A 25,036-nucleotide genomic window follows, 5' to 3' on the forward strand; every position below is an offset into this window, starting at 1 on the left:
AGCACAAATGCATGCATGATAAAATGTAATTGACGATTCCACTGCATATATATTGTAAGTCAGATGTCCATGAATATTCCTTCCATGAGATTAGACTGCTTTGACGCTTGCGTTTTGGTTGGGACTATTGATAAGATCTCAAATGTTGCCGGTTAATAATGGCGATTCAATGTTTTATGCTGATGGTAACGGCAAGTGTTTGCAACATTTGCGTATCACTTCGCATTTCCGCACCAAATCTACACAAAATGGATAAACAAAACTGAGAATTTGATCAAACAAACTGGGGAGAACAGAAAAAGACAAAAACATTCTTCAGTCAAAACATCCAAACCAAGTCACAAGCACAGTCAACAAGTGGTATCAACTCAAAGGCAAGTAAACAAGTGAGTCTTGCAGACTTTAATACTCCACTCCAAATAACTCTCAGGAGTGGCAGTGCGCACAGGTGTGGCTGATAGTTGCAGACCTTGGGCCAGCAAATCATAACCCATAACAATGTCAATCGATCAACGTCGAAGCTCCTTGGAACCAAAACCTCATGAGCTGAAAAACATGGATGAACAACATGATATCTTCCGAGTAGATGCAATATTTATTACACGGTTTGCAAGCCTTTAACGGATTCTTCTTCGTACTAACTGTACGTCAGAGTGATCCTGAAAATATCTAACATTTGTACCTTCAGCATTGCTTTTTAGAAAGTGCCTTAATGGTTAACCCTGAAGCTCATCATACTCCAGCCCTGACTCTTTCTAAGTGACTGTGCCCACACAGGGATGCATGTCGCCTGCAGTCAACGCGTGGCCTTTTTCAGGTCAGCCAGAGGATTAGCTTTGGTTTGAGTGAAGCTTTATAAAAGCGGTAATACTTCAGGAAAAATATGTGACATTTAAAGAAGTTAATGGCACAAGACTCTATTTGACCACCGTTCTGACACACAACCAAACTAAAACGCTCTCAGAATTCATTTACGTTGCAGGTAGCACACACTGCTCCACACCAAGCAACAGCATAAATATGATAAATGAATATGAATATTACATGGAAGCACCATGGAGTGAATTGCTGCAATATAATGACTGCTGTGCAGCTTTACAGCAGTAAACACATTTTAAAAAAGGAGTTACATTAACTGCTTACAGTTTTTTTTTGTTTTTTTTTTTTTTTTTTTGCGAAAGTATCTGTTGAAAAGCTAATACTAAGTTGCAGATGATATCACGATATACGGTTGATTTCCTCATTACAGTTAGCACTAATTGTTTCGCGGACTTAACAGCCCACACTCCTCTGTATTCTAAAGCGATGTCTCATTTGCTCATTTGCACAAGATGCTTGTCTGATCTAAATGGGAAATGAAAGAAACGCTGTGTTCCCTCTGTTTTGCACTGAGGGTAACAGTGTATGCCTCTCTTTCGTGAAAAATGGCTTATTGCAGCCATTTAGTCACAGTTATAATTAAAAGAATGTTTTCCGTTCTGTCTGGTGAGGAATTGGATTAGATGAATTAATACATTTAAATCCCTCTAAAGTGTTAGTCTAGAGTGTAAAGTGCCATCCCAGGGCCATTGACAGCACTGTGACTGTTCAAATTGTTTGAGGTTCACGTACAGTTAAAACTGGATTCATATTTTGTTACTGCTAAATACGTATCATAAACAGACGACAATACGTTTTGTTGAATTGTTGAATCTCTAGAATTAGAACAGAGCAAGGAGCGGATGGGAATGTTTCTTGATATGGCGCATCTACTGTACAAGTTGGGTGAAACAATTCATCCCACCGTTGAACACAGACAAACATTTGAAAAGACAGAATGAACATACCTGAACTTTCACACACAGAGGTTGATTCAGTTTTGATCTATTGATTTGAAAGCTAACTACAGTCCCAAAAGCAACAAGGACATGGCAACTTTCTTTGAAAGGATCCCAGGAAGTAGAGGAACTTCAGTCTGATGTGACCTCAAAGCACAGGGTTGCAGCTTGAGGCCCATTTATGAAATTCTCCGTCCTGCAGTCACAATATATTTAATCATAATGATATATAAGCCACCGCTTCCTGCAACACTGCCTCCATTTCTTATTTTGTGCTATAGTTACATCATCAATACTTCTTCCACAGTCGCCATGTTTGTTTTGGGCTATGTTTTTGTCATAAACCTTTGACTCTCTGCAACGTCATTCGAAACAGAAGTGTAAAATTTTGTACATGAGGAAGGATAAATGGGCCTTTAGAGTAGTGTTATAGTCAAGACTAGTCGTGATCAGAGCGTACAGAGGCAAGACCAAAGAGGAGGGCGACACAAAGTCCAAGACCAACTGGGCAGAGAGCAAACTATTAGTTTGTTCCAATGAAAGCATTTCAGTACTTAGTTTTATTTTTAATTAAAGACTACTGTTTCCTTTGCAGTAAGAAATAAATGTGTCTTTATGACTTATAGACTCTCTTCTCTGCTGCTTCCTGATGAGACGTCAGGTCTCATGAGAACTGTTGTCATATGTTGTCACTATCTTGGTTTTGTGGTTGTGTAGCTTTACGTAGAGTTTTGTTTTGTCAAAGTGAATTCTGTTGAGATCCTTCTGTGTGATAACCCTTTTTTGTTTTACACACAGATGACTAAGTTAGACATCCATGAGTCCACATCTAGTGGACACTACACTAGTGTAGCAGTGAGCACCACCTGCTGTACTTTTGGGCTGCAATGCACCTGTTAAAAGGAGAGGGAAGGGTTTTCCTTTTGGATTACCCCGTTTTATTTGGTGCCACTGAGATTCCTCACTGTTCCCTGTGTTGCGTGTTGTTGCGTATTTTGCCACCTTGTGTTTGGGTTTCGTGTCACTGTTCCCTCTCTGGTCCAGCTTGTTGCATTTTATGTTGCCCCACATGAGAACTCAGGTGGTTTGTATAACCCATTTCATGGTGAAATCTCAATGTCTTTGGGTCTATGAGAAATGGATGAGTGCAGGGGTCTACTGTGCCACTTCCAAGAAGGTCGGGACAGAGGGGTGCGTGACACAGAGCAGGCAGTGGGTTGTAAATATGGAAGACGGGCTGAACCAGCCTCGAACAAGAAAAGGGCAGCTTGACTGCAATGGGTGATGAATGTCAGAACCTTGTCATGCTTCAGATGAGCAATTGTTTCACTGCTTCTTCCACCTGCAGCTGCCTTATGACAGACAGGCGAGCCATCGAGGAAACATCTACACAGCCACAACCGCATGTTTGGATGACCTCCACATCATCGTGCCGTGCTGTCAATTTTCACTCAACAAGGAGATGAGTAGTCAGCTTGTTAGTATGTTTGAGGAAGAGTGTTGAGGAGTCGACAGCTAACAGCGATTCAGGTTAGTGGCAGCAATAAACTGCGGCAGCTGAGGAATGTGATTCAACAAAGGTTCCTGAGGTCTTCTACAAGTTAAATGCCTTGACTACACAATTAAGATTTGTGCTCATGTTAAATGGAATGAGCGATCAGAAACCCATGCTGTGCAGAGCACCTGCATTTAGGCCACATCCACATGCATCCGCGCATTTTCCGGTCCGAACACTTTCCACTGAGTTAAAACCAACTGTGCACTGCTGTCCACACAGATCCGCTAGGGCAATTGAAAATGATGTAGTACAGTATGCCAGGACTGTGGCGGCGCTGTGAGGCTCTGGCATTACATTACATGCTTGTGCACTATTTATCAGCACTGGACAGCATCAACAAATCGATCAATGAGAGACTTTGGTGTTAACTGGCAATGCAGTTCAGCAGATTGGAGTCAAAACTGAACTGCAAGTCATCAGAGGCATAAGAGAGTGGACATGTGTTTCAAGTTTGGCAGCTCTGTGGTCACCTGCTTGATCGACATCCGGCCACTGGATTGTACAACACACAGAAGGGTTGAGCAAGAAATGCTGTGTGCAGTGCAGCTCTTTCTGCACCAAAAATTACAAAGCTTCATATGACTTGTGAATCCAGAATTCAGGACACCACCAATATATAAACAGCATCAAACTTTGATTCTTCACAGATCATGAGTCTAAAAATTAAATGGTCCTATCGAATCCTAAAATCAAAAAGAAGCTCTAGGTAAACTGTAAGATGCGTTTGTTACATGCATATGTTGCGAGAATGCATTTCTTGTAAAATATCTTTTTTCAAACAAACAAACACATTTTAAATATTAATATTAAAATAATATATTTCAGCTTGGAGACTTCATTTCTGTGTCAAGTATGTTATTCAATGTTCTCCGATCCCCGTCTAGAAGCAAGAGCATTAACAAAGACGTGTCAACATGACACACAGGCAAGTATGACGCAATGGGGGAGACGTAACCTTCTTCTGTTGTTTGTGTATTGCCTTTATAAAGAGCAATCATACCACAATACACAGTGGAAAAAGGCGAGCCCAAATAATGTATGATGCCTTAGGCAGTGGCATACCGGGGGACTTAGTATGCCTGCTGTAAATGTGAATATCACACTGACAAATAGCACCAATCTAAGCAATGCTGCACTGTTGCATGAACACATCTCTTCCTTGATAGCAGCTGTAGCTGCGAGGCCAAGTGGAGCAGGTAGAGTTGTTCTCCCGGAGACTGGTCTCAAGACCGAGAGGCTTTATGCTAGGTCTTCTCTCTGACTCGGTCAAGCTTGGAGGTGAAGCAGAGGCATTTATAAATCACAAATGTGTGAAATTCCAGAGTTAAAATTCTTTGGTTTCGAAGAAATGCCACCCGATTGCCACCTACATGCTGCTGGTTAATGCCGCGTGCTTGCTCTCTAATGAGCCACATTTACATCATGGAGAAGAGGCGAGCTCCAGCTGTGAATGCCGAGCTAGCGCCAGACGCAACAGTACTGTAATGAATAATTAGCTTTATTTCCACAAACTGTGTGTGAATGAGTCATATATATTTAGTACATTTAAACATTTCTGCCCTTTGTTTTCAAACCCCGACGTCATGCCGCCTCACCACTCCAGAACAACTTTGGAAAGAAATGACAAGCACTGTATTGCAGGAGAGTTGACTTTGCTAACAGCAAAAAAGGCATTCTCAGTATGACAGACAGGCTCCTGCGTCTATATTGTTGTTGACTTTGACTCACCATCTGAAAGTTTTCCTTGGTTTTAATCCAACTTCGAGTTAACCCCAGACTCACACAAAATCCACTGGCGGTTTGCAGTGAATCAAGACCCCATCCCAGGTTGCTGTGACTCACATTATAACTGGTTTCTGTCCAGCACCTGGATGCACATGTCATCAATTCACTTAATAATGCGAGAACTGAAACACAGTGACACCGTTGATGCATTAAAAGAGAGTAGAGTGTCTCACTCACATCTCTGACAGATTTGTGCTGCATCACATGACTTCTTCTTGTTGTTGATGTTTTTCATTTTGAATTTGGCCGTTATAATATCGGTATTTTATTTGGTGGTGTCATTTTATCACATTAGTTGTGACTACAGACACAATTAACACATTATTATTTTTTTATCCAGCTGGGCAGATTGCGTTGTAGGGAGTTGGGTGTATTCACCTTGAGTCTGTACGACAGTGGAAATACATTAATAGTTGTGCAGTTATATGCAGTTTAAAACTTCAGCAACAAGCTCCTGTTTCCTGTTCCTGACCTGAAGGTTTCTCCCTGACCAATCACAACAGAGTGGGTGTGGCTTGAGTGAACAAGGCGGAGATAAAGATCAGTGAAATACACCCTCCTGTGTCCAATACAGGACCAATATCATTTTTAAAAGACACTCAAGCCATGAGGTTTGGTCCTCTTTAAAGAGCACAAAGCAGTGTTTTCTTCTATGCAGGTTTCCCACAATTTCCGCCCCATCCTGTGTGTTGAATGGAGGCAAGGAGTCGTGAGTTCACAAATGTGTTAGTCTCGATGTGTGACCTAGTTGTCAAAACCAGTTCCAATACTATGTTTCCTGCATGAACAATTCCCCTGCAGCCTTCCACCTGTACCGTTCTGCACTCGACGACAATTCTCACAGGACATTAGCTGTTTAGCAATATAAGCAACAGAAGACTGATGAGCATCCGTGCACAATTTAACACACCATGAATGCTGACACTGATGCACCGAGTGTGTCTGTGGAAGAATAATTCATACTCAACAGACATCCTGTCATGTAAACAACATTTTCACTCCATTTAACTTTGTCTAGTTGACAGAAAATGTAGGTGACTTGACGTTTCTCTCTCGAGCCATTGAAATAATGTGATTATAATGAGAGAACTTTACCTTTGGAAACGCTCAAGACTCTGTTCATGATGTCGCCACCACCTGAACCGCCGCACCCATCCTCATCATCGCAGTCACCGCTGAACCACCCATCCAAGTCTCCACTGCCTGTTTCGATCTGGTCCAGCGTTCCCAGTTTGGGAATGGACTTCCCTTGCAGAAGCTGTTTGGGACAAAGTCGGATGTTTCATGAGACAACATCATCGCAGAAATCCTTTGCTGTGTTTACTGTATACACACGACAATATACATGCACCATGCGATGCATCTTGCATTATATATTTGAAGTAAAAAAAATCTCTTCTGAAATCAACTGCACTTCAACTGTTCAAGGAGCAACACAAGATTGCAGGGCTGCAGAAATGCAAAAGCCTCCGTGATACCAGGGGAAATGGCTACAGTAATTGGCACATTTAAATTCACGGTGCATCATTGGAAGGAGTGGGGGAGCGCGGAGGGGGGGTGTCGATCAGAAAGGTTGTGTCCATGCTAATTAGTGACCGCGATGGTTCGCCGTGACACAGCCTGGGCATCAGGGGTGCTGCTGTGGCCGAGCTACAGGACGGATCCGTGCACATAATTAACCTGCGCACGACCACAATAGTGGCAGGTAACAAGACGGAGAGTCTGGCCAATTTAGCTGCTCTGTCCGTACGCTGAAATTTACTGGCCGCTGAAATTAGCCTGGTCAAACACTTTTGACCTTAAAGGTCAGACCTGCTGGTCACATTTCAAGGTAAAAAACAGCTATTTCACAAAAGATTAGTTTGCATGTCAGATGTATAGCTTTATTGAAAGGCACTTCTACTGACAGCCTCCATCTGTATCGTGTGATACTGGACATTTACACTGTGCTACATAGCCAACGCGCTCAATACGAAAGCTGTAAAAGTCACAAGCAATTTTATGAAGTTTATTTCCACAGGTAGGAACAGCTGCTCATCGAAGGTTTTGCTATAGATTCTTGACAAAAACTACCGACGGGGAGAATATAGAAGCATAAACATGGTAGGTTTTAAGTGTCAACAAATAGGCATCTGTGCAAACATCACGCTCTGCCCAGCACTAAATCATCCTTGAATCACAAAGGGACCTTCGAGGATGAGTCCTCTTCACAACTCTGTAAAAACATGGTCTTTGCTGGATAAAAACAGAAGCAAGTTTCAGTCTGTTCTGTTGGTTTGCATACGGCATGATTTGCATCAAGCAGCAGAACTCATTAGTCAAGCCTTGTTTGATAATATTTTACAACAAACTCATTTGTTCCACAGCTTCTACAACATCTATCTCCTTTGAATAAATCTGCCAATCTCCCAGATCATCACCTCGACTGGGCTGAACATGATTTCATTGAGCTGCGCAGAAAATCATTGCGGCCTGAATGTGTTGTTTGCTTTCAGTCTGTGAGTGACATGGGCAGCAAGCCAACAGTGCTGCGGGTTCATTCACTGTTTAGCTGTCTGGCAAAATGCTTGTTGTGGTCTTACCACTGAGAAATGATGGTTATCGAGTCGCTATTCCTATTCACTGAATTCTCTTCTGCTAAATTTGCACACATGAAACACAGCAACAACATGAATCTGCTGTCTGGAACCAGCCCAAGTATCTTTATTACCAATGCAGCTCAGACGGCAAGCAAGAGTCGACAGAGCAGCAATTGGCGCCGTTGCAACGGTAACAGACCTGATGTTCATTTTATTACCGTGAAATGACTCCAACACCAATTTGACGATATTGGCAGAACATCTAACCCATCTCACAATAGCAAGTGGCTATGTCCAGCTTAAACAAGCCAACTGAGCTGCAGATGAACAGATGGACTTCAGGACAGGTTTAGTTTGATTCAGCTTTGTGCTTGGTTCTTAAAGTCGAGTTATGAATTAATGATGCTGCCAGTATTATGGCAATGTCAGCAAGAACATACACTTTGGGGGGAAGGTGGTCAAGCCAGGAAAAAGGGCACGAATAACACACTAAAAACACTATTACATTAGCACAAATTATTATTGTTATTATTATTGTCATTATTATCATTATTCAATAGCTGTACTTGGACAGGTTAGTTTGAATTTACAAACATTCTAAAGACTGCTGCAGTCACATGACTGGCAGTGGCAAAACTATGATAAGCTGAATAAGTGGATTTTATAAAATGCAATGCCACTGCTAACAACTGTCACGTGTCTATGGCAACACATCTATACAGCCATTCTTTAACACAAAGGTAGACAATAACTTTAATGCATTCATGTACAACATTACCACTGCACAGTGGTTAGGGCATAGCATAAGGTAAAATCTAATGCATTTTCGCCCTAATTAAAAACATGAAATTAAATAACAGTGGTCCCGTTGTCACACTATAGCATTTGAAGCGAGGATCAAAACAATGCAGGAGCCAGTGGGCGCCTGGTTAGGTAGGCTGGCTGTGTAGTAGATGAATCATAAATAAATAAATTGCAACAAAGCTGTGGCATTCTGCCATTTTCCCCCCTGCAAGAAAACCAAAAACCCACTTTTACTAGTTTGTCTGCGGAAACAATATGAAACGCAATTCAGTTTACGATTATTATTCATGGGAACTAACTTCCTTTATTTGTAAACGCAAAGCAAAACAGTGAAGGGACATTGGTTTTCAACAAGAGTCAAAGATTGAAGGTGTATGTGGTCAGTTATTGTACTGGACCAAGTCAGGGTTTTTTGAGAGAAATTGCCCCCTCAGTAAACAGAGCAGCACATAAAGCACCAGCTGTTGTAGCCCTCTCCCCATAACTCTACTATCCTCTCAAAATAATGATTGAACTGTTTACACGCCTTCGGTCCCGTTATGCTACATTGGTTTTTGTTAACCAAAGGTGCACAGCAGGCCCCTGATGAGGTGAGGAAGGTCACATGCTGTGCCAATAGGTTGGCCTTGAAGGTCGGATCCTGCATAACCGACCCTGGGCGCATGCAATATTAAACTGTTGGCTGGGTGGTCGCAGCCTAATGAAAAGCCTGATCCGGATTAGCTCATCTCATTCACAGTTGAAATGTTGGGGAGCAAGGGACCCTCAACGTCTGGATTGAAGCTGTTGACAGGTGAGCTAATCATAGTACGTGAGCTCGATGACAGACTGGAGATCATTTGTTACAATGACACCACTGCAGAAGACAACTGGAAGACAAGTTACTGCTCCATGACACCGACCGAAAACGTTTCACTCCTGGCATCAGCTGAAAAGAGTCATTTGAACTGTGAGCATAACATAGAGGTGAGACTCACTGCCAGCTCATCGCGCGAAAAAAAAAAAAAATCAGACGACAAAGTAATAAGCCAATAGTTTTCATAGATTCCATTGCAATTATTATTTCTCATGACAAATCGGTTTAAGACTTGAAAACTCAATAGTCCAACGCAATAGCAATTGCTACTACAGAAAAAAAAAAGTTAAACATCTTCCAGCACATATGTGGCTAATTTTAAAACCTAAAAATGTCATTGGAAAAGTAGAACAGCCCTTGGCACACAAACAGAACATCAGGACGTCTACACCACGGCAACTTACCATGGATAAATACCTGTGTCATTTTGGGACATGCAACATGAATACTTGAAACTGCATCATTCTGTTAATCTGACAGCCCCCTTTTAAATCTGCTTTGGCAGTTTTTACTTTCCAAGGACTAGAAACGGCAGCGAATCAAGAGGAGCCAGCATCAAATATTTATTGGCTCAGACTAGCTTCTTGCGTTTGAATGTCTTCATTACACTGCTTCATACGCAAAGCCCAAAGCATCACCAAGGACACTAGTCAGCCAGCCCACACACCATTTTCAATCCTGCCATCTGGAAACGCTACCAGAGCATTAAATCACACGATCCCCCTCACAGACACTTCTTCCCACAGGTAGTCAGAATAATGAATAGCCCTCGTGCCCGCCATAAATGTGCACGTACCGATTCAAAATTGGTCACCACCACGTCAGAAAACTTCTTGTATAAGCCAGAAGATTGGCAATGTTGGTTTAGCGTTAATCGCAGGGGATAAACTATGTGACCGACAAATATATGGTTGGTCTCATGGTTTGAGGTTCATCGGGAAGTTAGACAACCATCCAACCAATCCTCACTCCCATGGTGTCATGTACTGATGGTCGTGAAGTGGACTTTGGCGTCTTACACCGACGACATGTAGCGCTCCAGGCGGGGCTGTGGATTGCCTGTTTTTCCGTGTTGCGATACCGTGGCAGGCAGGGATATGTTCGACATTCCAACATCAATATACTATGCCATGGCAGTGAGGATGTGTTGCTCCATCATACTCCCATCATGCATCAAGTTCCCCTTCATTTTCTTCAACTGTTCTTCTTTTCTTCACAAGTTTTTATGTTGGAGAAGTGTAGTTTTTGGTGAGCTTGAAATGAAAGTGTGCCTGAACATGAAATCACTTAGTCTCTTTGAGCACAATACAATTACACGTAACGTCCAACTTACGCCCGGGATCGGAAGTCGGATTGGACATAACTTGAATGCCATTCAAAATAGCTGACGCGAGAGTTATAGGTACTACTGTAGTGGTAGATGGCTGTGTGAGAGTGAGATGCTGGGATACTGTGCTGCTGTAACTGTCGTACGCGTTGCCAGACATTGCCGTGGTCGTAAATACGGGTGGATGTAAGTCCAGCAGGTTGTAAGTCGGATGTTTCATGTACCTGTATTACTCGGATTGAAAAAAAAAAAAGAATTCAAACTGAATCAATAGTGGGTCCAACCGAGCAAGTACCATCCTTCCCTGATCCTTGTATGTTGCTAGTTCGCGACTCCCAGGCACCTGACCCACTTTGACAAGATCAGACTACTTCATCAGAGCTCTATTTAACAGAAACGGTGTCAGTTTGCTCCTCCAGAATCTCAAGTCCTTATTTCCCACGCGGCCATTCAGTGCTATGTAAACCTCACTTGGGAGACTGAAATGGATTGCTGGATTTTGTGTATTTTGTATATTTTTTTTAACACTGTGCCACTCCTTAAACCGCTAGACAGTTTACATAGCTCAGAGGTTTGTCATACAGTATGTGTTTTGCAAAAATCTTCCACTGACGTCTTCGTGCCAGACATGGAACTCACTAAGCATCTTGTTCCAGAACTGAAGGACCAAACTGTTCAATGTGGCCTCACCGACTCCACACGAGATGCCGGAGTGGTTTTATTTGCAAGATGTCACAATCACACAGGTGCTTAGGAGAAAGCAAGACATCCACATGCTCCGTTTCGAGTGTTGACTTATTTCTTTGCCAGTCAATGTGATGTCTCATGTTGCCTCAGACGATAGAGTACATTCTGCTATAAACCCACCCCACTGATGGAAAACCATCTGCTCTGAGTGTGTTTAGTCAAGGCTGAATAGCTTTTATGCTCTAGTACTTGAACAAACCCGAATAAAGCGTCTTTAGACGAGGACAGTGTTTTTCATGTCTGTGGCTCACGTTAAAACAAGTTGAAGGAAAAAGCTTTCAATCTAATTAATAAAAATCTTTCAAGTTATACTACAGCCCGGACGTCCAGCTGGAGTGCCAAAAATAATCACCAGCATTCCTGAGCATTTATCATCCAATGGCTGACTGAGTAGCAGTGAAACAGCTTGCAGTTAATTGTCATGTACAGTACAATCTAGGAAGGAGACTTGAAGACGTGGTGGGTGGCACATGCCAACACGGATCCTGCTCCGCAGTGCGACGGAGCTCAAGGTGGCTCCTCACAGTCATGATTATTCTCTTTGAACATGCTTTAGCATCTGTAAATACAGGGTGGGGGGAGGTCTTACAATGATCACATTAGCTAGTCAGCGGTGAAAAGTGTCAGGAAGTGAGTCTGCTCCCGGGACACAGACTGTCATCTTATATTTCCCTCTGCGCAGCGCGAGCCTTGGCAGGCTGATTATCAGGCTCAAGTTCCGCAGCGACCGCTTGACAGCAGGTCACTGACTGCACGAGGCGGGTTAGACGCTGGGATGTATCAGGATTTTCACACACCCTTTCATAACTGGACCTGAGCTGCCTTTTAATTTGGATTGCTTGCTAACCAAAAGCTCCAGAAGATGGAGAAGATGAGAAATATAAAGTACAGCAAGCTAAAGAGTGCAGCCTATGTTTGTTATTGAGTTTGTTATTACCATCCTAATTCTGACTCTTAAATCTGAAATGCTCAGAAATGTAAAAAGCTTTATTGTTAAAGAATGACGGTGGAAATCCAAGACCTGTTTCCTGCACGTCCAGCAGGGGACCTTGACATTAACAGGGTGTGTAAGGTGAATGAGCACGATTGTGTCATAAGCTGCTGGAGAGTCCAGATATAGTGGAGTCTAATGATGACAGCTTACTCCTCAGACTTTTTGGCAGAGGTCCATAAATGGCTCTTTTTTTGTGTCAGGTGTGTGACATTTGAGCACTTCAGTTTTACAGAGGTCAGGGTGACAGTCTGTGAGCCTGCAGTCCTTGGATGACAACAGAGGTCTTGAAGCACACTATTTCCTGACATGATATGAAGACAGGAGCCGTACTGTAAGACGGGACATGTTATTAAACTTGGGCCACAAGTCACAGCGGACCGGTGAGAAGCTGTGCCAACACAAGCACGAGCACTGATGTAAAATGTGACTGTAAAGAATTGTTTATTTATTATTCAAGGATTATTCTTGTTTTATTTGTCACTTAAAAATAAGATAAGATGAGATGAGATAAGACAGACGTTATTGATCTCACAAAGGAGACATTTACTGTTACAGGAGCTCTTTAGTTGTATGAAAAAACAGAAATAAGTAAATGGTTAGTGCAAACAGGTAGTCATGATAGCATATTTACAAATATACAATATCAATATTATAAAAAATGAAAGTGTTCGTATGCATACCAACATCTAATATTAAACATAATACGTAGTTACATTACGTAGTTATCAACAGCCTGCAACAGAATAAAAGCTCAGTTGCCACTCTCTCTCTGGCCATCAACAGCTGAACTCTAGAAGCCAGTATGCATCATAGCAGGTAAGATTGGATGAGAGGAGACAAAAATGGGCTGGTGATGGGCTGGTGAGGCTTCATGAAACAGTGTGCTCATTTTAAGAGCCCACTAGATGGCACTCTCTTGTACTCTTTAATATTTCCCAATGAATGTTCCAATGAAATCTTGTATCATTTAAAAATGAGAGCGCCACCTATGAGCTCTGAAGGTCTACTTACAGTATGCTCCCATTGCAGACAAAATTGTACCTGTTCTCTGACTGTGAACCTTCTGTGGGTCACTTTGATACCCCAGATAAATATCAAAGGAAAAAAAAACGAAAAGCCCAAATCCTTCTTTTACCATTTTTGTTTTCTCTTTCAGTCTCAACTGATCTAGAAGACAATTCCGGAGTCCGGAAGTCTCAGTCCAGACAAAACGGTCATGCAACTGAGACCTAGACAAGATCGAGGTCCTGAAAAAGTGGTCTTGTGACAGGTTTCAAGACCAAGTCCGATCTCAAATTCTACAATACAACATCCACCACTCATGCTACCGGAAGTGTCATAATGCACTGCAGCAGTTGGCGCTATGACAACAAGAATCAGTACAGTATGTGAGACAAACATTGTAATCAGACTTTATTTCTGGAACTTCAGTCTCTGAATTTTAAATAAATTGAAATGAGGTACGGTTTGACTATGGGACACCTGACAAAGTAATGGGAGGGAACCATCAAAGTAAACTATTGGGGTGGGCTTGTCACAAACATCACGTCCATAAACACAAAAATATAGTAGTCATCAAAAGTGTACAACATGATGACCACATGGAATCCAGTGATCTCAGTCTGACTAGGCGGGAATTGGGTCACGGAATGACGACTAAGCAATTCCAGCAGTATTGAGCATATTATGTCACTGGTGACTGATGTCCAGCAAGGCTCAAGTTTGTTTATATCGTACCCTGAGGATTTAATAACACCAAACTAAAGCGGAGGTTAAAACCCATTACTATGCTGCATGTTCATGAGTCCTTCCCTAAATCACATTCGCATCATATTAAAGATTCCACCATCGGAGAGCAGCATGAATAAAGGGAGAAATTCGATTTGCTGTCCAGTGCGCTCGCTGATGTAAACGTCTTCTTTAAATAAGGGGAAAATGCGGTCGTCATTTCTACTTCACGCAGCAGTCACATGCGATATTGTGGCGCGTATAATGAATAAAATGTGAATGATAATCTCTCGCACAAGGGAAGAGGAGTGTTCATGCATAATTCAGAAGAAAAACTGCTGGTCAACCACCACATCAATGACGAGTAAATAATTCAGCCGGCAGACTGAGTGAGAAGCTGCTGCCCCTGATTATGATTGAGAGACACAGGGACGGGACCTACTTACGGAGTCTTGATGGGTTTTACCACATCAAGAAGAGAGGACGAGCAGAGGGGAGAGAAACCCACAAATAATTCATAAGCAAGGACCTGCTGATGAGCAAAATGATGAAATCCACAGTTTGTAGGCTCAGATTGCATGATGTATTTGTCAATATCTGCATTTCTTTTGCCTGTAGTTTCCCTCGCTTCTGAGAGGAATAAAAATGATTTATGTTTATCGTGTTCTGGTGAAATTGGGCTGTTGTCGAGGCCATGAGCAAAAAAGGAATATTTCAAACATGTAGATGAGAAACATTAAAATATACATTTGCATGGATCCACTTTCATACTCGCCTGCGCTACAAGGCGACCTAGAGTAGAAGGAAAATCTAACCTTTTGCTTTCATTCTTATCATTTCTCTTCGGTCCCGCAGCCAGCGAGCACTCATGCGAGCAGGCAAGTGTGCGTTTCATCACGTTAATAAGCTGCTCAAACGCCGCCGCCATGTGCACTAACACCGAGGCTGCTAGCAGGTCGACACATTTGCACACAGCCATCAGAGTAAGCGTGGCCACTGGTTTATGTAATTGATATTTGCCGGTATTAAGCTAAGCTGCCTTTTGACACACACAAACACACACTGAGAGAGAGAACCTTCTCCAATTATGTTCATCAAGCCAAACTAAAGAAGTCATTTGTGAACAATCTCAGAGAGGGAAATACGTGTGGACATTGTTTGCTGGTTTTGTCAGTCATTAACAACGGTACCTCGCCCAGATCTGGATCTTTTCTGAAGACGTTTCAGGGTGGGGAAGGTGGAAAGCCTGAGTCGGTTTTCCCTGAAGTGAGCACAAAATACATCTTTTGAGGGTTTCATGAAGCAGGATCAGCGAACCACAACGTCAGTTACCAGGGCAACGTACGCAGTGAACCTGGTTTGCCGCAGTAAGACACAAAGTTTCCCCGGTTGACGCTACGCAAAAGACAACATTGGGAGAGAATGATACAATTCCTTAATGAGAACCAGGATGTGGAGAGTAACTATTTTAAATACTCTGAACCTCCAACTCACACTTCTTCGTTTTTTTCCACTTTAATTCATTTTGGAATGAATTTATTGCAATTAATCACATTAGAATAGTGCTTTATTATTTTCAGGTGATGCTCTATTGACGACTGTGTCTGGCACTCTATAGCGCAGATTCATGGTCAGATGGCAATTTCCCAACTTCAGACCAGTTAATCCAGAGACTTGATCTGAGCAGCATGCAAGGTGCTACCACTCGCAACAACAAGCTCAGTTACGGTGACGTCCCATGATGCTCTGCTGCCCAGTAAACCAGTCACAGTCTTTGATCAGCAGATGGGTTTCTACGCGACCTTAATGCTGCCAAAATTGAAGTTTGTCACATCAGGACATCGAGATTACATTGAAGTGCATTTTCATCCATATGTATTCCAACTTCTTTTTCCCACTTCCCAATGTTCCTGGAGCTTAGCTGCTCAGGCTGTGGAGGCGGAGCCGTATTGTAGTGACCAACCACTGTGATTGGACGATTGGACTGCAAAGCATGATGGGAACTATTTAGGATCAAGTCAACGTAACACGAGTTTCAAGTTGAGAGTGATAGGACCAGGCTGCGTCACATGATGATACTGTTTATGGCTACACTATTGTCAGAGTTGCAAGTGACTCGTCATCACTGTACAACCAGTTCTGCTTTGCCAGATCTCCAAACTTGCGCTCAATATGAATTATTAATAAATTGAATGATGAAAAAAATCAACTCAGACTGTTATTATGCTATAAAAATTACTTTAAATATGCAGGATTATTGACTCTCCCAGTCCAAAAGGTTCTGCTTTAGGCTTAACATTAGGGTGGAACTGCTCCAGCAAACTCTATGCAGCTGGAAGAATAGAAAACAACTGCATAAAAAAAAAAACATACCTGGGTTAAACAAGATGTTTAATAAGATTAAATTGGCAGTTCTACTTTATTTTCTGTCAATATTGTGTCATATTGTCAAAAACATTAGGAAATGTGACCACACACTGTCAAGAACTGATCTGTTTATGCTTCAAATTCCACAGTTGGAAGACAAGGTTTTATTTTACGGGGACCAGAACCGAAGCATGACGTGGGCATCTGAGCACCAGCGGTCGTGTCTGGTTTATTTGGTCTTTTGTGTCCGTTTGTGTTGCAGACACAATAAAACATCCTCTGTTGAGTGGTGAGGAATTACGGCTTTGCCCCATCCTGCTGTTTGATGACACTGATTGATATTTTAATCTATTTCCTGAAACTCCAAACTCTTTGTTCCTTTTGTAGTCAGTCGTTTGATCCATGATTGCACACAATTGCACCCTGAATGATTTTGCTGTTGTTTGTTTGTGGCCGTTGCAATCTATGGCTGGTCGGAGTGTTGGTGACATGATTGGAAGCTGCTCCAATGCCGCTAAAGAAATGGAAATAAACACTGAACTCTGTGTGACCAGCTCGCAGTGAAAACAATACCAGTTAATCCTCCAGATTGCCACAAATAGATGCAGTGCAATTCATTTTTAAGCAAATCTACGATTAACTCTGGCCACATTTGACAAGGTTCTTCATATGACTCACAGCCTTCTCTCCGCGTCTATCCTGGGGCTCTATTGTCCCTGAATTACATGATTAGGCTTGCTGGGACTCCCTGTTGTTTATTCTGCTCACAAATCACCCTCAGGCTGGAGAACATCTGTGATAAACACCTTAGTGAAGGCTGAGACAATAAATATGTATGTTGAGACGGCAATCCAAAAGAAAGCAGACAGGCGGTCGCACGTGACTCTGCGAACTCATGGGACGCCAAAACAATCTATTTGTTAAGCAAGTCATGATCAGACTATCAACGAAACTCCACTGTAGAAATGGATGCGCTTGAATAAGTTATGATAAAAAGTCACATGATACAGAGCCTGTTGTATAATGGAGCTGCTCTGATGACAATGGATTGTAACACATTATGCTAACTGGAAAATCCTGGAGTTGGTACTGTATGATATAAATGCAAAATGTTGGAGACTTTTTCATTTATTATTATTTATTTTCCAAAAAAATTGCATTCCCCACCTATTCTCTGTCTATTTAGAGCACCAGGAAGATTCAATTGTGTATTAAACCACTCCGACAGAAAATCAAATGATTTCTTTACTACATTTAGTTGTTGAAGTGTAATAGCACATGTACTCAGGCCTGCAAATCAGCCGGCTCGTGCAGTTTGTCTCCAACTTGTCTCCATTTGTTTTTGAACGATGTTGTCCACCCACACAGCGATCACACCCTTCACTGCCCGGCATCTATTGACTCATGTGGAGTCGCGCTGTTCACGTAGTTTCCGGCATCTAGCGCAGAGTCGCCTGAGGCGAGAAGCTCACCACCCGTGGAGAGTTTCCCTAAACAAGGTGCAGCTCTCCAACCGGGGTCAAGTCCGCAGCCAAAACCCGACTGGCTTGTGTTCACATCTTGGACTTTTGAACTGACCACACTTTGTCTTGAGACAGAGCGCGCAGCATGAAACCTCCCGAAAGCAGCAACAAAACACAATAGAGCCCGCAATACAGGAGAGTTGAGATGCACAACAAACTTATAATAGTGAGCGAGGAGGCAGATGTATTTATAGTCAGTAATGACCAATCCATTAATTACCAATCATTTCATTCATATATTGGCTAAAAAAGGTTTTGGTTGAAGCTCATAGTACTATTCATGTTTATTCAGTTTTATTTGTTAATTAGCATTTTCTCATTTTGTTTTGTTATTAAATTGTTTTTTGTTTGTTTGCTTGTTTTTAAGAAACCTACTGATAGAGCACTTACATTATATTGTAAGGAAAAGAAATTCTAAATGGTCATCACAAATAAGAAGAAATTCTGCGTGTCTTGAGAACCGTACCAAACCGAAGTGCCAGTGTACCGTTACACCCCCTTTATGTTGTGCTTGAGGGAGAAAAAAAGAGGTTGATCAGAGAATTTAAAACTGGTACACTCATGAGATATGAGAATGTGAGGTTTCCCAGTCAGAGTGTATAGGTTCCTCTCTCATGGTTTCCTGGATAAACCGCGTGAGCAAGAACCCCTGTATGAACCTCTCAGGGAAGGACAACAGGGGAGAACAACTGACTTTCTACAGGAAGAGGCAGCGACTCTACTCAGGGGGAATCTGCTTTTTACAAGACGCACAAACAAGGTCATGCAGAAACTTAGCATGACGCCACATATGTTGGAGATTGCTTGGTCTGTGGCTACCACTTTTCAGAGCTCTAGCAAAGGGCAAACATTTCAGTTACATTTCAGTTTTCCTAGCTATGGCCAGTCATTGCACCTCTGTTTTTACAAAGGATACATTCTGTCATTTGCGGTCATGCCATACATTCATTTGCTCCAAGTGCATACATTGTTTCACAGACTGCATATTCCAGTGCGTTACTGAGAATTAGCCATGTACATTCATGCATAATCCATTAATTAACACATGATTTCAGCTTCACAAACCGCTTTAGAGATCAGATGCAGTTTGGCTCTTGAGTATTCTCAAGCTGTTCCCGTAATGGGATTCACATAAAACACAACCGATCGAGATCAACAACGTAAATATTGAGAAGCTGTTGATAACAAAAACACAGTTTATAATACATGAACATGTGCAGCTCTTAGCTCAGTCAGAGCTTTAATGGGAGGTCATGTGGTTAGACAAGTTAATTGCCGTCTTTTCTAAAAAGCAATCCGTTCTCAAGGTGCAGGGTGTTGTTTCTTTGTCGCTGAAGCGTAAATGGAGCCCATTCAAAGAATTAGAATTCTCCTATAAAAAAATCAGACAACTTCTTAAAGCAGTAGTCTCAGTCCAACAAATCAATTCTGTGCAAAGTGTATTTTGCCAAGATGTCCTCACTCAGTTAAAATCTCATTCAGTTTGGCAGCATTTAAAAAGGCAATGGACTTACTCCCTGGCTATTCATAACATGGAAACGCATCCCCACAGCTTGCTATATACCTGCTGAACTGGCAAAAACTAATAGTGAAAGTTGTTTTAGACAACGCATTTTGAACACGCGTGTAAACACAGCGAATCGAAAGACTGCTATGCCATAAGTGTTCTTTCATATTCAATGTATTAAGAATAAAAGCAAAAGGGTAAAAAAGGATGGTAGGCTAATGCAAAACATTTAACTTTAATTTTACAATGACCCATTTTGAGACGCTGTGAAAATTGATCCCATACTTGTTATACTGCTTCAGAGAATAAGTCAAGTTAAAGCAGCACTGAGCAACCAAGTATTGAGCACACTATTCCTTTGAAGGCAAACAAAATAAAATGGCAAAATCACATTGAATGGTGACAAACTTTTTAAGTAATTCACCTAAGAATTACCGCCGGAGTTGGCATAAAACCAGGGAGCTTTCTAGTGTTTCAGTGGCCATGTTTTCATGCACAGAGAAGACAGGCTTAGATAAAAGCTGGATTAAGTCCCATTGCAGTGGTTTGTCCCAGTTTACTGTATATGTAGCACAGAGTGAAGTGAATAATTAAGTCATGTTGCCTCCTTGACACAGGGGGCAGCAAAGGCTCCTAGTTGTTCCAGTCCAACAGTCAACAGTTGAAGGGTTTCTTCGTCACATGGGGGTCGCAAATCAGGTCCTCTATGTTTTTTGAGTCAACTAACAATCAAAACTGGACCTGAATGAAGGTGGTTGATGCGCTAATCTACACACATGTAAATCAGCGTCATCTTCAACATGGCCGACATCAGTTTTCTAAACCCTTTTGATCTCAGAGCCCACTTTTTCCAGAACAAATGGTCCCAGGACCCATTCAAGCAATAGAGCTGATTCATTGCTCTAGATTTCATTGGTGTTCAATAAGCATACTTAATCTACTTAGACGTAAACAAAGCAAAACCTCGTGAAATGACCTGAAACCATGTGACCATCACAAAGATATACATTTTACATTGAAAAGTCCAACCAGCAGCAGGTCATATTCATCAAATTTACTAAAAAAAATACACTGGATGCAAACTGTCGAGAAAATGAGAAAAAACTGTATGTCATGAATTAAAATATGAATAAAATAAATAAAACTCTTTAAATATCTTCAAATATTTTTTTTTTTTTTTTTAATAATCAGAAAGAATCACTGCATTAGACTGCCATCTCAACTTCCTAACTTGACACTTCTGTGTTTACTTCTGTGGAAGAGCAGAGGCTCATGGAGGCACCGATCACACACTCCTATCTTAGTCAAGCTACACGGCTTGGTTTTGCTATTAACTGCAGGGTAGTATCTCCCATGTGTAGGTAAAGTCAGACCTTAGCTGAACTAATGCAATAATTCAGGTTTTTCTGGGCCGCCACACACAAATCCAAAAACATACAGAAGTTAATTGACGACTGAAAATGGACTGCAGGTGCGAGGGAGTGAGTGGTTGACCAAGTGTGGCCTGCGGAGGCTGACTGGCTGCCTGTCCTGCATGTGCCTCACCTTCCACCTGTGTCATTGGGACCACCTCCAGAGGGATTACCAAGTGAAGGAATTCCTTAGATGTAAAAAATAATCATTTTGACATGAGGTAAAAATGTACCAAAATTAGTCAGTAATAACAAGCAAAAGGATGCGTTATGTGTCGCTTTGGCAGAAAATAGATTACATTACATGGCATTTATTGGATTAACTTTAGTAGAGTCTAGCAAATGTTAAATATCTGACTCCTGAAAAAATAACTACAGAACCCTTTTTCATGCCAGTTGATGAATACTGAGAAAGCTAAACAAGTGGTGCGCCTGTTAGTACAGGTATAGCATACAACTGTAGGTTTTATACTGAGCCCTATGGAGCAAAAACCCTTGGAGAACTGTTCATGACAAGCGATGACTTGCATCTGTGTTACATTGAAAATTGTGTATAAAGGGTTTGAATTCAACAGAAGTCAAACTGTTTCTATTGCAGTCTTCTCTAAAATGAGGTTCACGTTTATATATTTCAGTGTAAAATAACTGGATTAACAGGGAAACTTGCTGAATGTGAGCGAGACAATAAAGCTTGAGGGAGTGAAGGCTGTCATGATGGCAGTGGTTGCGATAAGCTGCCGAAGCTTCATGAAGCAGTGCTTATTTTCAGACCTCAGTAGACGGTGCTCTTTGGTTTAAAAACAGTGTTGGGTTGCATTTAAAACATTCTTTGAAGTCAAGCATTGCAGAGCAGAGGCGGCCGTCTTTGGGCTCCAAAATTACCCTGTTTTGTGAAGCTTGGTCAGCCTATAGACACCGCTAGCATCAAAGGCTGTGCTGTTTAACACTATTAAATGCATTTTTAAATAAGAACATATGCATATTTTACAGAGAATACATTGAGATTTACTTTGTATTGCATCATTCAGATGTGAGCAAAAAAGTTCACAATAATAAACACATTACTTCCCAAAACAACTCGGTCTCTATGAAGTGCCTGCATTTCTAAGCAACTGAGTAGGAAAAATGATCAGAGCACTTTAACAACTGCTGAAGAAGTGAGGCGAGTGCAGTGAGCGTTAGTGAGGCGGATCAGAGAACCTGAAATGATTTTGATACAGAGTCACGCGCGGTGACACCCTACAGATGGTGAGAATTAGTCAGGGAGGGGGTGCCAGCAAGAGGTCGAGAGAAATGACCCGGCCTTCAGCCTGCTCACTTGGGAAACTCCAGCAGCAGACGTGTGAGCTGCTGATGCCGCTCCAGCAGCTGTTACCGAGGCTCCTGATGGAAAGTGCCTCTGCAAACTGCCCTAATCTCATCATTCTGGGAAAAGAACGCAGCTGAGAAAGAGTTACAGCATGAGAGCAGACGGCCCTTATTGAAACGCCACATTGATTCTGTCAGAAGCCAGAAAAAAGATTGTGTAAATATAAAGAGATTTGAAAAGAATCATTTAGAAACACTGAACTGTTTGCTTTGGGCTTTAACTGCACAGTCATGCGTTTTAGCTATTACTCAGCAATAAGTGTAAAGAGAAAAGCTCTTTTTTTCCCCTTTTGCTGTGTGTGGCAGTCAGGCACCTCAGATTGTGTTCAATAACGTATGGAGAAAGCATCTAAGGGCAAACAAATGACTATAAAAAACGTCAGCTTCAAGTCACTTCACAGTCCGTGACCCAACTAAACCATTACTCATCTAAGTTACTGGACTATATGTTAGTGATGTCATACTCAGGACCAGTCTGTCTCAGGACTGGACTTGAGACCACACATTTTCAAGCTCTTGGTCTTGTCTTGGAATGACATGCTCATAGACTTGCTCTAGTCGTCCATCATTTTTTAATATCAAATATGTTTCAGTAATTCATTCAGAAAAAAACCTACTGAATGCTACCCGCATACACATGAATGAACTTTATTTACATCCGAGATGAGGAGACAAAACATCTCCGGCTGTGAGAGTGAAGCTACCATTCACAGCATGCAACATGAATGTAATCAATAAATACCTCCGCCAATTGTAAAAGTTATGTATTGGCCGTTACAGATACAGACTCAATAAGCTGGTTCAGAAAGCCTGCTCGGTCTTGGGTTGTTGAACTCAACTGGAGAGGAGGATAGTATTTCTATTAACCTCATGCGTTTCCTGTTGGCAGTTACTTAGCTAGAGCTCCAGTACAAGACGATACTGTATACAGTGTGTGCAGTCTACATAAATACTTGTTTTACAATGAGCACTTTGTATTATTTGCAATATCAGCAAAGTTTCTGGATTTGAACCAGTCGTCTACTTCATTCCTCCCTCCATCCTCGTGTTCTAAGTTAAAAGTCAGATATAGACCATGGACAACTTCAGACCAAAGTGTTATCCATCAGTCTTCACATCATACTGCCTGCCGTGACAAACGTTTTTTCCCCAAAGTTCTGCCATTATTTCGCCTCATGTTGACTTGGGAGGCAGTTTGTTCGACTTTACCAGACGACATACTGTATGTATCACACAAGCAACGAAACGATTAAAAGGAAATACAATGAGAGAACTGAAAGAGGCTCACCTGATTGATGTGTTTGAGTTTGTCTATGAGTTGACTTATCACAACATCGCCGCCCTTCACTTTGACTTCGGGGTTGGCAGCCTGAGCTTTGATCCCGTTTCCGACCACACGCAGAGTGTAGCTGCAACAAAACCAGAAGATACTTTACTGCAAAGAAAACTTGCGAAGCCAGCGCGCTGTATGACGATGAAATAAAACAACAATTAACTGCAATATCATAAGACGCCACTAAATGTGCTTCAATAATTGCAGTGATTCTGCTGCGCTCCAGTGAGGACGCCAGATAGATATAATCTGACAAACAATGAATTCTTTTTACTGACATTTTAGTCCCCTAAACATCAGGAAGTCACTGTCTCTACGTCAAAAAGGATCCCAGAGCTCTCCTCCTGTCGAACTGCTTCAGTGACATGATGACTCTAAAAAGGACAAAAACTATCAAACCAGTTTTTGTCCTTTTTGTTTTCAGTTAAATCCAAGGTGAAAGAGTGACATGACAGACAAGCCTTTCTAAAGGGAAGTTTGAAAACAGAGCAAGAGCGCTCACAAGTGTGAAAAACTGGCACTCAAAACTAATGAGAAAATGAAATCCAGGCGCTGAAGACTCGGAGAACTTTTCCTAATTCAGAACAGGTTGATGTTACCTAATGAAGCCTGTGGATGATAGAAGGAAGAAACCCAAGCAATGTAATAAGGCTGAACACGGTACAAGTATTTTTTTAAACATTCCCTCGAGCTGCAATAAAAGCTATGATGTGAGTACAAGCCAGTGAACAAGTGGAGTTTCAAGTGGGGCATGAAAACAAGACGATGTTTACTGCCATCCAGGGTGAGAGTTTACGATTGAGCCCAACTTTAGGTGTCTATGGTGGTTCTTCTCCTTGGCCTTTATGTATCCAGAGGGAATGCAGTTTAGTTTTTCTCATGAAGAACCTTTGGTTTCCCATCTCTTGGACACCACTGTCTTCTTTGATAAAGTCACTCATAGAACAATAATACTAGCACTAAACACTCGTACTTGGTTCTGAGTGCCCTCCGACAATGAAGTGAAGTGAATTGACTTCCCTAAGAATTGGGACAACACTTCACGATGTTTCGTTTTACGCGTGACGCGTTTACTTAGGCGTAAAGACAATGTGTCATTGGCTGCCGTGCAGTTTTGTTTTCCACACGTCGAGTGTTGGAGACGTTTTTGCAACCTCTTGCATCAGCGCTGATAATCTCACTTGGTTTGGTGAACCAGCGGAGAAGAAATGGGTGGAGCCAAAGCCGGCTTCGCCACTATGTTGCAGTGACTGATCTGTCAGAGGTATGACAATGTTAACATTAGCCTGGAGGCTAGCCGACTGTTGTTTGTTAAGAAGAAATAAACGTGT

General features: G+C 41.8%; 1 protein-coding gene across 1 annotated transcript in view; it reads right to left on the reverse strand.

Moving 5' to 3' along the window:
* Positions 1-25,036, reverse strand: part of gpc5a (glypican 5a) — a 120,447-nt gene that overhangs the window by 32,407 nt on the left and 63,004 nt on the right. Inside the window, exons 7-8 of the mRNA XM_053866768.1 lie at positions 23,661-23,781; positions 6,256-6,418 (exon numbers count right to left, since the gene is read on the reverse strand). Coding sequence (XP_053722743.1) covers positions 6,256-6,418; positions 23,661-23,781 — 284 coding nt within the window. The remainder of the gene's footprint in view (positions 1-6,255; positions 6,419-23,660; positions 23,782-25,036) is intronic.

This window comes from Synchiropus splendidus, chromosome 5 (genome assembly GCF_027744825.2).
Source record: "Synchiropus splendidus isolate RoL2022-P1 chromosome 5, RoL_Sspl_1.0, whole genome shotgun sequence".
In the NCBI taxonomy this organism is placed as follows: domain Eukaryota; kingdom Metazoa; phylum Chordata; class Actinopteri; order Syngnathiformes; family Callionymidae; genus Synchiropus; species Synchiropus splendidus.